This window comes from Thamnophis elegans, chromosome 7 (genome assembly GCF_009769535.1).
Source record: "Thamnophis elegans isolate rThaEle1 chromosome 7, rThaEle1.pri, whole genome shotgun sequence".
NCBI lineage: Eukaryota > Metazoa > Chordata > Lepidosauria > Squamata > Colubridae > Thamnophis > Thamnophis elegans.
This window is the reverse complement of record NC_045547.1, coordinates 29005025-29021807: the sequence shown is the minus strand read 5'-3', so window position 1 is coordinate 29021807 and position 16783 is coordinate 29005025. Positions and strand designations below refer to the sequence as shown.

Genomic DNA, 16783 nt, shown 5'->3' with positions numbered 1-16783 from the left:
GCAGTGCTCATCTCCGTTTCAAAACCGAGATGAAAACGCCTCTATGGTTATGTGGCTGGCATGACTAAATGCCAAAGGCGCACGGAATGCTGTTAACTTCCCACCAAAGGTGGTCGCTATTTTTCTACTTGCATTTTTACATGCTTTCTAACTGCTAGGTTGGCAGAAGCTGGGACAAGTAACGGGAGCTCACTCTGTTACGCGGGCGCTAGGGATTCGAACCATCGAACTTCCGACCATACTGATCGACAAGCTCAGTGTCTAAAATAATTCCCAGCAAAAAAAAAAAAAAGGCAAATCATGTACAAACTGATTAGAATACAGCACATTGAAAAAGGATGTGCTTTGTGTTGCTTGGAATTTTCACTGGAAAACATGTAGATAGCAGTGCACACGTATTTACTCCCATAGAGTACAGCTACTGGAACAAGGCTACAGAGAACTATTCAGACCTGAGGCCGTATAATGGAAGTAAAGTCTGCAAAAACTTCACAGCGGCTTGGGACAATTGTAGATAAAGTCAGTGAGGCAAAGAAAGCTCAGTTTAACCCAATTATGTCATGTTCAAAAAAATAATTCTATAAAAAATAGACATTACGTTGTTGAGCTAGCAGAAATTCTTAGGTTTTCTCTAAAAAAAATTGCTGGGTTCACACAAGGGGAAAGTGATGAGATAATGGCAATAGAGTAATTTTATTTGGAACCTTATACTTAGTTACAAACCAGGATCCCAAAATTCAGTCAATTGTTTACTTAGCAGATTTCTGAAACCAGCAATCCAAGGAGCCCTGAGATCTTTGGCTACATAGCAAAGCAGCTTTCATATAATGCTTGAAATTGCCTTCAAGATTTGAAACAGCTAACTCCAACCTAGTGCTTTCTAGATGCATTGTGACTACAATGCCTGGAATACCCAGCTAGAATTCTGTCACTTGTCGTCTTGGCATATCTGAATGTAACAAATTGGGGAAGGTCACCGTAAGACTTGAGTTAAGAGAGATGAACAGAGCATTCTTAGCATAGCTGCTTGCTATTGTGGGGAGGAATCTCCCATTCAATCTTCCCTTGTTCCTAAAATCCCAACCTCACAGCTATTTTCCAGGGCAAAAGGCAAGAAATTACACTTAAACAAAAGATAAAGAACTTGACAAAGAGGTGGAGATAAACATTCCTTTCACGATAGACAAAAGATCCCTTCTTCTGTGTTTCCCACCTCCAGCTGCAACTGTTAATTAAGCAAGAAGCCAGCTGATATGGCAAATAAGTGGAAAACCCACACAAAATCAGCAGGGTGCTTAACCACCAAACCTCCCTTTTGGTCATCCAGCTAATCATAGTTTCCAATGATTTCTAGTGGGTGGGCTCTGTTTCTGGGAGGAATAAAGGACAAGATAGAAAGATAATCACTCGACAGCTATAACTCTGTTAGAACCTCTTTGATTACTGTACTTCGTGTAAGCTCCGGAATCAACTATGCCTCTGCTCCAACTGACCTATCCTATGTGTTCTTCAGATGATCTGGTCTGATCTGGTCTACTTTCTTTTAACTTTCCCACCTCTGTTATGCTAAGGTGTTAAAATGTACATCAGTCATACCTTATAAGATATTTTTGGCAAACGCAGATTCCTCCCATCATCAGGATGATGCAGACCACTGTTATTAGCAATATACCCCAGAGAGGAAAACCTAAAACAGAATAGAGTATTAAAAATATCAATTAAATGAACTATTAAAGAAAGTTTTAGGAAGTAAAGAACAAAAACAACCAGATCAGACCACAGTACAGTGTGGAATTATATCTGAGTGGGCTGCCTTTGAAGATGCTTAGGAAACTATATGTCATCCAGGATACTGTTCCACTTCTACTACAACTTGACAAAGAGAAGATATCTCAAGAATTAGGCAGGAATTTTCACAGCTCTACCTCAGTGGTGGGATTCAAATAATTTAACCACCGGTTCTCTGCCCCAGTGACCGGCTGGGTAAGTGTGTCTTGGGTGGTCATGTGACTGAGTGGGCGTAGCCAACTCAGCATCACTCACATTGAGGGGCACCTCACCTCGCCCAGCCTCTCTTCGCCATGCCCAGCCATGCTGCACCTCTCCCTTCCCAGCCACTCTTGTCACGCCCAGCTACTGGCCCTGCCGCCCAACCAGATCCGTGGCCAAGTGACTGGGTCAGCAACCAAGCATCAAGGTGAGGAGTAGGTGGGAAGAAAAGGGTGAGGAGGGGCCAGGCATGGGAAGGCATGCTATTCAGCCAGTTTGCCGAACTGCACAAAAAAAGTTAGCTACCAGTTCTACCGAACCTGTGAGAAACAGCTAAATCCCACCACTGCTCCTCCTGGAGATCTCAGGGACCGAACGTGTGGCCTTTTGCATGCAATCACATAATTTGCACAGATTGTATTTATTTTTTAAATAGTTGCATAACTGCAGTTTATTTCACTGTTTTCATTATTTCTGTTCCTTAATTCAGAGCATTTATTTCTAAATTATTTAAGTACTTTTGATGAAAAGTAGTATCTAATTGATGTTTTGAAATAAATAAATAAGATTTGTGTGTGCACATGCACACACCACTCCATCGACAAAAGATCCCACTGTGATATTGTTTTGGAAAAAATAAATTAATTTGCTGCATATGTTGGTTCATCACAATCTGAGTGACTCTGGGTCACAACCTAAGCCAAATGCATGCATTATATATTATATTTTGTCTTATGACGATAACATAAACTATTTGCCAATAAAGACCAAAAGAAGATTAGTGTACATTCTTAACTTACCACTGGTGGTTTGCCAGTGAAATTCCTCACTCCATTCACTCCAATAACCTTTGTAACCAGAATCGTTTACTATTGTTCGCACCTTTGCTATGTAATTTTTGCCCAGTTCCAGGAAATTTGAAGTGAAGGTAAATTCCTTGTTTGTACTGTTCATTACTTGGGCCTGAAAGGAAGCAAAAAAAGATAAGAGGGGGGAAAATCAAATTACATGAGGGCAAACAAAAGCATAATCTGTTTGCTGTATGAAGCAATCTATTCCTTCTTACCTTTAAAGGTTTTCCAGTTTCCCAGTATGAAATCTCATATCTCTTTTTCACACCAAATTCATGACTGATCTTTTTGGAATCCCAGCGGAGGATGTACTTAGGACCATCAGTTACTGACATGGACAGGTTACAAGGTGGGTCTGGCTTGACTGGAAGAAACAAAAGAATATATCAAGAGATTAATTTAACTTTTGTAAGATTTTAACGCTCTTTCAGGCTCTAAAATACTTTACATCCTCTCTAATTCTTCCCCTCGTTAGATTTTTTCTGAATTTCACAATGAAGAGGAATATTCCTAATATTAGTAAGCTCGTCTTAAAAAAACAACAACACCTGATTCAGATGATATGCTTGTACATCTGCCTAGGTCAGATTCAAAGAATTAGTCTTTCATAACATCCCAGTATATAATGTTAACTTATCCGGGGAAGGAAACTTGCTAGGAAAACAAACTGGCAACTTTAATTCAACATTGTAAATATAAGGATAACATATAAGAATTCAAACTCAGAAAAATTAGAGTTTTACTTCCTTTCGTTTGAAAAAAATATATCAATAGCTTTGTGTTTTTTTAGCAGAAATATACAAATACTAGTAAATTCATATCGATATAAAACAAAGCAAAAGCCTTTTTGTTCAGCTGGAACAACAGTCACCAATGAAACATCCTTTGCTGCCCTCTATCATGTGCAAAAGAAACTAATTCTGAGTTTTAGACAACTTTATTAAGCTAAGTTCACCTATCTTCACTTTGCCAAGATTAAGAAATTCTGTTCTGGACAATTCCACATAACAGAGAAAGCAAGTCTCAGTGGTTTACTCTTACATGGTTAAATCTCCCATCCATACAAATGTCATTGACGGACACTTTTCTTTTAGCAATTGTTTCCTTCGTCTTTTCACTCCCAGATGTTTGTATCCATGAATATGTTATCATCCATTTGCCACATTCTCTCTTTTAATACTAACATAGACTCTTTCTTTTGTGCACCCATTGAATTATTATTGTTTTGATGCTAAAACACAAAATCAAAAACAACAGGATGCCTGCATTCCTTTATTCATTATGTTTTTATTAAAAGGTTTTGTTTTGTATTTTGTACTGTACGAAGTTAGCACCCACCCCTGTCCTAGAAGAATGAGATATCCTAGGAAATATTTAAAAAGGCAGAATGTTTCCCACTAAAAAGAGAAGTAGAAACTCAAGAGAAGCAGAAACTCAGGCACACCCATCTTTGTCAATGGGCCACTAGGGGCCTGGGTCAGTCTATTCTACATAACAAAGGTAGAATTAGCCTTCTACCCATCTCACACATGGCACCTGGGAAGAAGCAATGGTCAACCAAACTTGGACTCAAAACACAGCCTACAGAGTTGCCCCTGCATGGCTCCATGGGAGTCTGACAACCAATCAGAGTGCATTTCTTGCACAGGAATGGGAGGCCACGGGGCAGGGCCCAACAGAGGGCATAAAACCTGGGACTTTCGACATCTCAGTCCCTTTTTCTTCTTCACCCAACATCTTGAAGCATGTGATTCCCCCTTTTCTGTTCAGGAACTCAAGCCATGTGATCCTGTTCACCATTAAACCATCTTTCCAAGCAGCCTCCAAGTTTCCAGTGTCTTTTTCCCCACTTGGAACCGAACCCAGAAGGACATTTCTTCCAACAGTACTAATGACGAACATCTGACAGCCAAGGTTTATAAAAGGCTGCTACAGTTGAACCTACAAAGTGAATATGTTAAACACTGCAATGGTGACATGAGAAGCCGCCAGGTAACTTCTGAGGACAAACTTGAACATGGATTGTTCACAATCTTAATCTAGTCTCTATTTCAGACATGCCACAGTGGTTAGTTAGATGATTATTGTTTTGATTATGTCAAATCCCATCTTTATTATGGAATTCAGCGCAAAGTATGTGAGATTTTCTAATTTAGGCACTGATAAAATCCAGGGTTGTTTAATTTCACTGAAATTGTGAGATCATGTGTCTTCAGGCCATACCTAAATCCTCCTTAATCAGCAGGACATATCCTAGAGAAGATCGTAGAGTCAATCCATTTTATCTGCATGTTTGCTTTTTTAATACTCTGTATTGGTTATAATCCAAATAAGAGAATCAAGAATTACAGGAGTCAGCATATGTTTCTGTGAAATAGATAGACATTCTCTAAAGGGACTTACTGTTCAGATGCATCTTGATCTCCTTTGCTTCTTCTTTCGGTACCACACGAACAAAATATTGACTTTGCTTGTTGGGGTTGGTGACATTGATCTCACAGCTTTGCAATACATAATAAGTGGCATTATTGCTTAAAAGGGGTACTTGATGGACTTCAGAGCATTCCATCTCTCTGCGTATAAACAAAAACAACAGAGAGAACTTGTAAAAAATGTATATTAAATTTTTAAAAATCCAAAAGTAGGTCATTTGGGAAAATATTTGATTTAAAGATAGTTTCTTACTCTGATCCAGGTTTGTCTTTGTAGAAGAGTGTGAACAAGATAGAATTGCTGACTTCTTGTCTCACCTCCCAACTGCATTTGAGTCGATCAACTCCATTAAAATAACATTGAAGATTCTGGTGCACAGCATCATCTGACAGAGAAATCGGAAATATATTTATTGAACTTGTGCAAAATGTGACAACAATAAGGAGGAAGAATTTGATAAAGAGCGTTGCTAAAATGAAAATGAAGAAAAAGGTCTAGGTTTCCTCTGTCCAGCTGTGTCTAACTCTAGGGGGCAGTACTCATCTCAGTTTAGCAATAGCAGTTAGACTTATATACCGCTTCATAGGGCTTTCAGCCCTCTCTAAGCAGTTTACAGAGTCAGCATATTGTCCCCACAGTCTGTGTCCTCATTTCACCCACCTCGGAAGGATGGAAGGCTGAGTCAACCTTGAGCCGGTGAGATTTGAACCGCTGAACTGCAGATAACAGTCAGCTGAAGTGGCCTGCAGTACTGCACCCTAACCACTGCGCCACCTTGGCAGTTTCCTATCCAAGGAAGCCAACATTGTCCAAAGAGGCTTCTGTGGTCATGTGGCCATCATGACTATACACTGAAGCACCCGAAAATAACTATCCATCAATGTCAGGATTTTTTAAAGAATGTATTCAGCATAATGTATACAGTGTATATAATATGGTGAAGAAAGTCCTTACTTTTTCATAAAAACAGAATATTTTTGTCCTAGAAGACATCAATACCCTTACTAACATCAAGTCCTCATTAATGTTTTAACACCTATGAACAAATAGATGTTCCAGTCCTAGCAAACATTCAAACTAAGATGGGCTATTATGGTGTAAGTGTTGAAAAATTATCCTGTAGCAGTTGTCCCTTGATTAGGTAAAGGTTAAGGTTACCCTCACACATGTATGTGTCATTTCCAGCTCTAGGGGACGGTGCTCGTCTCCATTTCAAAGCCGAAGAGCCAGAGCTGTCCGAAGACTGATACCTTCCTACCAAAGGTGGTTCCTATTTTTCTGCTAGCATTTTTATATGCTTTCGAACTGCTAGGTTGGCAGAAGCTGGGACAAGTAACGGGAGCTCACTCTGTTACGTGGCACTAGGGTTTCAAACCACCAAACTGCTGATCTTTCTGATCGACAAGCTCAGCGTGTTAGCCACTGAGCCACCGCAAGGATAATTTGCTTTCAGGGATTTCTTTTTTTCAAAGAAGAGAAAAATTTCAATGAAATGTTCACAGGTGGGGGAATCTAGTGTTACTGCATCTAGTTAGTTACAAACTGGATAAAAGATTTGAATGGTGGTTCTTTTTCTGGCAGTCTGTACGGTTTTTGGTTTTGCACAACCAAAACCCAAGGGAAGATACTATGAGGGATCTCTTTTACAGTACAAAGAAATTCAGAGAAGTGTGTAAAAAGATGCACAATGCCAGCAATGAAATGTTTGCCAATTTCAACCATAAATTAAGCTCAAAAACAACCCCCAAACTAAGTAATCAAGTACTCTGAGAATAAGGAGGCAAAATGGAAGCCCTGAGGAAACAGTCCTTTGAGAAACAGGAAGCTTTCAACATAACATTGACACACAAGAACAAATCCACACTAGTAGCTGTTGCTGCCTAATAATTTGTACAAAGCGGAGAATCTTTTTCTTGTGGTTCTTGCATGCTCACCTCAAAGTTCAACAGGGTTGCTCACCTGGGTTACTCTGACCATTTTCTGATCTAACCTGGCCTCAGGGCTTTCTCAACATGGGCCTGTTTCAAGTGGCCAGCAATGAACATTTCCCTCTCATGGGCCCCCTCTCAGTAAGAGAAGCTTCTGTTTTGCCTCCTTATTCTCAGAACGCTTGATTATGGGTGCTGTTTCTGGTTAATAGTTCAACACAAATTTGTCAGCCAATCTATAATTGGTTGCCAAGGAACTTCATTCATATCTGAAAGCCGTCTTTTGCATTGGGCCTTCCAGCCTGCCACATTTAATGCTGTGGGAAAATGGGAAGGGGGATTATATGGAGTATGGGAGATATATAGTCAAAATAATATTCCTTTCTCAGAGAGTCAAGGATATCTTGCCCTGCACCTGGAGGGGTATGATTGGGATGGTGCCTGATTGGCCATGTGATGGACATGTGGGTGCTAGGCAGGGATGTGGACTTTCATTTGGGTGGGGAAAATCTGGAAGCTTTCAGATTCGGGTTTTCCCAGATGTGCCAATGCGACATATCTAATAAAATGGAACTTTGAGGAACTTCATGCCTCAGAGCCTTCTTTCATTGGGGGTGTTACTTGGAACCCTGATAGCTGTCCTATTCCACTATCCTATTGTCCATCTTTTTTTATCCTACAAATATTCATCCTTTCACAAAAAGAAAGAAAATGTTTTTTGTAGTTGTTTCTGTACTTCTCGGGGTTGCAAAACTCCTCTGCCAACTGATCTGATTCTAATGCAATAGCAGTTTTGCTTCAGTGCCCCTTGACAATGGAGCCAATTCCTCTCCCGTGGACAGACAAAACACCCATCAGAGTTATTTGAGAGGCAAACTTGAAGTGGCTGTTCACTATTAGTTAAAAATAACTATATATTGGAGCATTCTTCACTGACAAGCCACCAGTAATGATGTTGCCTGAACACAAAGGACCTCATCTCATTGCTGATGTGGAACTGAAGCTTTTTGGAAAATCTCTCCAATGGCCTATTGCATCTGTAGCTGGCTTTCTGTAGTCATTGTGATTTAAAAGTCACTGCTAAACTTAGCCTTGGTAAATGTCCCTAATCCACTTTTAAAGCCATCTGAACATATATAAAACTAACAACTATCCCTACTACTTGTGAGACAGAGTCCACAGATGCTTTGTGTATCATGCCCTGGAGAAGGACAGAATGAACAGCTGCATGTAATGAATAAGTACCATTTCAAGAAAAAGCTAGCTAGGGAAAGCTTTATTGATTAGAAGGGCCAGTTAGTTAAAAGAGAGGGAAAGAGAATGGGAAAGTACAAAGACAATAGTTTTATAAGTTGGTAAATTCTTCTTCCTATGCTGAAAGGTTTGAAGTTACAAAAGGTATCTTGAAACGGCCTTTCAAGATTCACTACTCACTTGGAAAATCTTAAGAGTTCATTTTGGATTAGCTCTCAGTGTAATAGAATTAATTGTTACAAACCAAAACAATAAGGAAATTATTATCAGCCATTGTCTTTCCTTGTCTAAAATAAACTGACTTGAAACTCTCTTGAAAACCAGAATGTAAAAACTTTTTTTATAAAAAGTTTTATTTTTATTTTTATTCTGTTATATAGTTACAGGTATACATTCATATAGTTATTGTTCTTTTTTTCTTTATCACTTTTACATGTTTGTTTTTCCATATAAGAAGTTAAAATATACATCCTGGGTTGCTTTTTTTACCATATCACTATTTTTTACCACCCTGTTTTTCTTTTCTTTTCCCCCTCCCTCCCTTCTCTACTTTTTTCCTTCCCCTTCTCCTTTTCCTTTTCCTACTTCCCTTACCTCTCCCCTACTCCTCTCTTCCTCTTCCCCTCTTCTCCTCTCTCCTTCTCTTTCTATCCCTTCCCTCCTTCCTCTCCTTTCCTCTTCCTTCCTTCTCTCCCCTTTCCCCTTTGAAGAAAAGGGAATAGGGAAGGATAAGTACAAAATTATAACAGGGTTTGCGGGAATACCATCCTGAAAATACACCAGTTGAAACGAGATAAACAGAACAACAGAAAAGGAAAGTTGAAAAGGATAAGTGGGGGGGAGGGGTTTAGCAACATTTACGGTATTCAACCACTTCCTTTTAGTGACAAAGTATCTGGAGTAACTCACTGCCGGTGTTACAAAAAGTAGTGACATCAGTTTCTTGCCTTAAATGTTTTTTTTTTCACATAAAGTTTTATGTTGCTTAAGTTATTACTTAAGGCTTACTCTCTTGTATGTCCATTTTTCTAGACAACTTTCTTCCCTGAAACTGTGCATTCTATTGCTGACACAGAAGCTGCTTTGAGAAGAGTCACTAAAGATGCTCATGCTGTAAAAAAATTCAAATCATAATCACCATACATTGCAGTGGGTGCCTACATTTTATCCAGCTGGTGGGGATCCTTTCCAGAAATTTAAAGCATCTGCAAACATCAAACTTTCATTTTTTTTTCCCCCCCAGTCAGTAATCACACAAAGTTCTCTTGTTTTTCAACTTACTTCCTGGTGTTTGCCAAGTAACCACTGGACTCCAGTCGCTATAACGGCCAGAAAATTCACTATCTGGACTTGGCTTGCTTCTAACCCTGGCAACATACCTGCTGCCAGGCACAAGGTTACTGTGTCGGAGACAATAATGAGACTTATTTGAGACCAATACAGAGGAAGTTTCCTAGAGAGTATAAGGAGAGAGATTGGTATGAAAATATGGGAAAAAAATAAACACATGTATGTGTTCTAGGAAAATAAACATTCTAAACTTATTTTTTATTTAATGCAATGAGTTCCTTTGCTTAAATATTGGGTATTATATAATTCAGAACAACTAATTTATCTGATGGAAAATTATGGAAAACTGTAATAATATTGGGTAGAAAGATTTATTTCTCCTCTTAACTATTTTTATGAGTGTGCTGCCCAGATTCATGTTTGCAAATGAATGGCTATAAACATTTAATAAATAAATGAACATTATTTCCCATTCTCATTATTTTTGAGAATGTGGACAAATTGGGGGGGGGGGTTTATTTCAAAAATAAAATGCTTGTATTTAAGTATACTGGGGATTTTCTATATTTATTTTATGGTTGGCTTCTTTTAAAATATAAATTGTTATGCGCTGTAGTTCATCATGACATTATTGAATGCTGATAGCTCAGTTTTAGTGGTCTAGGGTCTACAGAACTTGATTCAGGAGCCAAATACTACCTACAAGCATCAGATTGTGGCTTGTCTATATTCAAAATAAACTTTCATAAATATAGTAAGCTTCAGTATCTGATTAATCTACTCATGGAGTGAAAGTTTATTTGAGAATGTTTTAGAGTTCATGCCTGCTCATAGCCTTATCAGCTACATTATTTATTTGGCAAACTTTTAAAAGATCAATGTTCAAAGAGATTAGGGTTTCTGGGCTATCAGGAAGGGAAGGGAAGGGAAGGGAAGGGAAGGGAAGGAAGGGAGGGAGGGAGGGAGGGAGGGAGGGAGAGAGGGAGGCTCAAGGTATCATAAGATTAGGATTTGTTGGTTTATTTTTGAGATACAGTTGGATAATCCATTCTCTAAACTCCATTCAAAACTTAATTTATTTTTGATGTGGAAGACATCCACTGCTTACTTCTAGTTTCCTAATATATTGTCAACATAAACAAAACCACTGTAACTATGTGATTATAAGGATTACTATAGATACCTCCCAAATTTCCCAAGTCCTTTTATAGCTTATTTCAAAATCCAGGGGAAGGATTTCCAACAAGTGATTTCTGTTTGTTTCTCCACCTGCTTTCCACTCTAGCAGGAAATCACATTCTTCGGTGGCAGTGACATTTAATTTCTCAGGTGGCGGAAGCTGAACTAAAGAAAAAATGAGGGAAAGCCATAGGTTAATTCTTGCCCATATGAAAGTCACGTATTTACTAATACTGTCCAGAAATATAGAAGGCCAATATTATTGCCCTTAAATGGTTATATGAAAAAACAAATGTTAGTAGGAAAAACTTCTTCTCTGTAAACATAGGATGCTGTCATCAAATATCAGTTTTCTGTACATTTACAACAGTATATCAAGAATTTTATCTAACCTGATCCCACCCCCCAGGTGGGATCCAGGTGTGTTTGATTTCAGTACTAATTACAATATGACCAATAGTCATGCTTGGTGATATTTATAGGAGAGTCAATTAAATATATCTAGAAGGCATTACTTAGGGAAGGCTGCCCGACAGATTTAATGCGGTTAAAAAATATCACTGTCATAGCCAGAAAAATGAGATAAGCAGCTAGATGGAACAGTCAAAATCTTTGATTGTCAGATCATTGGTAACTTTTCTGCATGTTCCATATATATGGAGAAAGAAAAACGGTATTCTGAGTCTAACAATGCAAGCTCGGAATGCCATCTGATTCCGTGGATCAAGTGATGAAAAGAATGGGGTCAGTCTCCAACGTGATTGTAAGAAAGCATCTAGTTAAATAAAGAGGATAGTAAGATTCTCACATATACTACCAGGCCCTAGCAACCAGATCTGCATGTGAAAGGTTCAAGCTGATCTACCTATAGCAGTGGTCTCCAACCTTGGCAACTTTAAGACCTGTGGACTTCAACTCCCAGAGTTGAAGTCCACAAGTCTTAAAGTTGCCAAGGTTGGAGACCACTGACCTATAGTACAAAAAATTGCCCCAGACTGCTCACCTTCCCTTGGAGCAAACAGAAAGGTTTCATGGGAATTGGGGAGGAGGGGAAAGACAAGGAGGTCAGTTCTAGTTCTCTTGCAGCTGCACAATGACTCAAGGCTAACTACTCTCTTGATCCCCCCCCCACCCACAACAGCCCTCTTCCAAATTAGCTGTGAGTGGCATGAGGAGAGAAACCTCGCAAAGTAAGACCCAGGACCGGGCTCATTACATTGTCCTAGTTCCACTTGCATTTCCTCCAAAAGGAAGCAAGGAAACTACTCCAAATTCCATGGAATTCCTTGTCTAACCAACTCAGTTCAGATGTTGTTGTGTAGTCCCTGCCTGAACTGGTTTATCAAGGCTGCTTCGTTCGAATCTGCATCTGCTGCCAAGAACTTGAAATCTGCTATGTAAAGCCTCACCCTTCTGTTGCCTTGTCTGAGCTGCCAAATGTTGCATTTGGCTCTTACGACTTTTTATCAGGTCTCCAAAATGACCCCTGAATCTGTCCATAAAGTTCTGGTAATTGTCCATGACTGGGTTGTTTCATTCTATGATTGGCAGGGCTCACTTAGCTGCCAATTCCATTAACTAGCTTAACACAAAAGACACTTTTGTGTGCTCTATAGGGAATACTGCAGTTTGGGTTCCCCTTAGCAACTCACACTGAGCAATGAAGGTTTTTATCTTGTCTGCTTCTCCCACAAATCTCTCTGACAATCCTCTGTGGTAGCCCAGCAAAATTGGCTACGCAGCTGGAACTCCTGAGGAGTGGCTGGTGCTGCCAGCAGTGGGGCATTCTGGACTTGGTGCTCATCCAACTGAAGCGCCATGGCCACTAAGTTCCTGACCTCATCTCCATCCTCTTCTGAGGCTGTAGCAAGGAATCCATCACATTAGGAGTCAACCCAGAAACTGCTTGTCAGTCCAAGACCATCCTGGTAAACTTACTCCTTTCCTCGGGAATGAGAGGTGTGAGTCGGGAGTTTAACATCAGGCCCAAACAACCAGATCCACACATGAAAGGTTCAAGGTGACTTTCATTGTGTTCTACCTATACTAGAAGAATCTCTCCAGACTGCTCGCCTCCCCTTAGAAACAGTTAAGGTTCCATGGAGCTTAGGGGGTGGGGCAGTCCTAGGTCTCTTTTGGCTGTCCAATGACTCAAGGCTAACTCCCACCTGATCCCTCCTCCTTGCCTAGCTGGAAATTTCCCAACAATATATTGCACAACACCAAGGTAGATCTGAGAGAAGCGAGTGGAAAAGCTTTGGTCTACAATTCATCTTCTGGATAGAGCACCATTGTGCTTGGCAGTCAGTTTTAAGTATCTACACAGGTAGTCCTCAACTTACAAAAATCCACTTAATGACCATTTGAAGTTCCAACAGCACTGAAAAAAGTCATGACCATTTTTTGCACTTACAACTATTGCAGCAGCCCCATGGTCATGTGATCAAAATTCAGATGCTTGGCAACTGATTCATATTTAGGATAGTTGCAGGGTTACCTGGGGTCATATGATCCCTTTTGTGTCCTTGCTGACAAGCAATGTCAATAGGGAAGTCCGAGTCACTTTTTAACTGTATTACTAACTTCACAACTGTGGCAAGAAAGATCGTCAAATGGGACAAAACTCACTTAACAAATGTCTCACTTAGCAACAGAAATTTTGGGCTCAATGCTGGTCATAAGTTGATGACTATCTGTACCTAATTCTTGGAATATAAGATTTGGGTTCTATTTGTGATTTCTTCACCATGCAGCCTAACAACTAAGCTGGCAAGAAAAAGTCCCTTGAGTGTGATGCTTTGGTTGGTGATCATTCTGGAGTTGCAGCACTTCAAAGTGGTCACCACCCTCCAAGCCTTCCGCAAAGCCCTCAAAACCTGGCTGTTCCGACAGGCCTGAGGCTAAATAGCAATAGCAATAGCAGTAGACTTATATACCGCTTCATAGGGCTTTCAGCCCTCTCTAAGCGGTTTACAGAGAGTCAGCATATTGCCCCCAACAATCTGGGTCCTCATTTTACCCACCTCGGAAGGATGGAAGGCTGAGTCAACCCTGAGCCGGTGGGATTTGAACCGCTGAACTGCTGATCTAGCAGTAGCCTGCAGTGCTGCATTTAACCACTGCGCCACCTTGGCTCTGATGCCCCCGTCTCAAATGGTATGACTGTTGTGAGTTTTAAATTATATATTGTTATGCTTGTTTTTTAAATTTTTGTCTGTATCCCCCTTCCCCGGTTCAAGTTGTGAGCCGCCCTGAGTCCCCTTCGGGGAAAAGGGCGGCATATAAATACAATAAACTGAAACTGAACTGTCACAGAAACTACCTTTTCAGCAGCTGTTCATGATAGTCCCCTTTTTAAATTGTTTCAAATTGCTTGAGGCAGAACACTGGGTCAGATGTTCTCTACTTGATTAGAGAAAGGTGGATGCCGAATATTTTCACACGAATATGCAGATACATACTGTTCTTGAAGAGGTCAACATTCAGTTGGATTTCCAACTTCTCATCAGGTTTGAAAATGAACATATTGGTCTGGGCAGCATGGAAATAGGTATCATTCCTCCTACAGTGCCAATGTATCTCAGAGTCTATTTTTTGGCTATTGCAGATCATCTTTGTGAGGTTTCTGTAAGCAACAGAAAAAAATCAATGGTTTCTTACATTACATCACATTACATTAGCAATATGAATAATTCCAAAATTAAATTAATACCTTTATTATACTAACAAAGTTAATAAAGAAATATGCATGCTTTCAAATTCTCCAAAATTCTTTCATCAAGCCAGACAGTTTCCCTCCCTTTGAGTTGTGAGCCGCCCTGAGTCCCTTTCAGGGAAAAGGGCGGCATACAAATAAAATTAAAATCTAAAAAAAAAAAAAAATCTAAATCTAAAATGGTTGGGGTTCAGACCATGGAATAAGCAATATACCCTGTTTCCCCCAAAGTAAGACCTATCCTGAAAATAATCCATAGCATGTTTTATGCATGAGCCTAATATAAGCCCTACTCCCAAAATAGACCCTACTTAAGTGCCTGTGCAACTGGTTGCCCACCCATTCCATCTGTTTGCTCATGGTGCCATCAACATTAGGTGAGGTGTGTGGGAGGCGGAGGTGCTCAAGATGCCCCGCATCACTCCCTCAGCCAGGCTATCCAAGCCCCGACAACTGCTTCATGATTTCAGCATCGTTGTGTCACTTGGTCTCCTGCTCTGTTGTGGCCACGAGCAAGCAAAAGAAGTGGGCTGCCAGCCATGTGGGATCCTGCTGGATGGGACTGCTGGAGCCACAGCCACAAGGTGAGGCAAGTGTTGGGGTGTGGCCTGGCTGGGGGGGGGGGCTGAGGTAAGCCGGTGCGTAGCACATGAGGCAGCTCTACCCTGCCTCACAGTGGCAGCAATGGCATGCCACGCGGCCTCCTGCCCCACCACAAGGAAACAAAAGAAGTGCGTCTCCCATACATGGGGAGGGGGGGGGAATGACATCACCAAAAATAAGCCCTGGTGCTTATTTCGGAGTCCAAAAGAAAATAAGGCTGAGTCTTATTTTTGGGAAAATATGGGTAAAATAAAGAAAACAATTAAACAAGAAAACAATTATTGATGTAGAACAACCAATCTCTTACAGTTTAATTTTTGCCACTTCTAGGAAAACTGTCACAGATATTCCTGGTTTTCATATGTGAAATATTACATAACCACCCACTCCTCTTTGTCACCCTGCTTTTTTCCCCCTTCCCTGGTAGATTGAAAAACAGTTCCTCTTTTAGAGTATCAGAGGCAGAACATAATAGTTGAAACACCACTTCTTCATTTTCTGAAGGAGAACAAAAGGACAGATGGTGTCCACTTCTCCATTGTTAATGAACTATATTTTCTCATCTCCACAATAGGGAACTTCAACTTGTATTTCCTCAAACTATAAATAATAGGTGGTGAAGGAAGCATGATTACATACTCATGATCACACGTACATATTCATTGGAAAACCCACACATGTATAACTGAATCTGAATAGAATTCTCAAGCTGCTGTTGACAATGATTTCCAATCAAGTAGAGCAGGCCTGTCAAACTGGAGGCCCACGGGCTGGATATGTTACGTGCAGGCCATGGCCACCCCAGCTCCACAAGGGCAAAAAACATCACGATCTGGCCAGTGACACGATTGAGCTTGACACCCATGATGTAGAGAGAGCTAGATGAACAAGATTTCTAATCATGGAGAATGAACTAAACACAACACTTCAGGTTAGCTAAATGCTTTGATTGGACAACAATCTATCTATTCAACACAACTTTCAATACAACCACTGGTTTCACCACCACCACCCAACTTTAAACATTTTTAACTGTTGTACAGCATTCAGACATTATCTCTTCCTTGTGCAACTGGTGTCATAGCCTTTTATTTCTCTTCACCTGGTAGAGTTAGCCTATCGTGTCTTCAAGGGATCAAGGGATCAAGCCAGTGATTGGGAACAGCAAAACCTCTCATCCGAAGACTCGCTCTCTCAAGGAAATATTGGAAAGGGGAAAGTTGTTGAAGGTTTAAAATTCTTAAAATGGATTTACAATGGAAACTAAAACATTTTCTTTTTGGGATTATTAGATAAGGACATGGGGGGAAATGGAACTTTGTTTATACATACATACATACATACATACATACATACATACATACATACATACATACATACATCTGTATCTTTATCCTATCTGTGTCTCTGTCTCTATCTATATCTATCTATCTCTATATCTATCTATCTATCTATCTATCTATCTATCTATCTATCTATCTATCTATCCATCCATCCATCCATCCATCCATCCATCCATCCATCCATCCATCCATCCATCT

The 16783-nt window shown here is 40.1% G+C and overlaps 1 protein-coding gene across 1 annotated transcript in view; it reads right to left on the bottom strand.

Annotated features, from left to right (window-relative positions):
- Positions 1-16783, bottom strand: part of CSF2RB (colony stimulating factor 2 receptor subunit beta) — a 32664-nt gene that overhangs the window by 7426 nt on the left and 8455 nt on the right. The window contains exons 3-10 of the mRNA XM_032221128.1: positions 14386-14549; positions 10929-11089; positions 9737-9908; positions 5526-5658; positions 5244-5413; positions 3056-3204; positions 2790-2952; positions 1597-1687 (exon numbers count right to left, since the gene is read on the bottom strand). Of these exons, the coding sequence (XP_032077019.1) occupies positions 1597-1687; positions 2790-2952; positions 3056-3204; positions 5244-5413; positions 5526-5658; positions 9737-9908; positions 10929-11089; positions 14386-14549 (1203 nt within the window). The remainder of the gene's footprint in view (positions 1-1596; positions 1688-2789; positions 2953-3055; positions 3205-5243; positions 5414-5525; positions 5659-9736; positions 9909-10928; positions 11090-14385; positions 14550-16783) is intronic.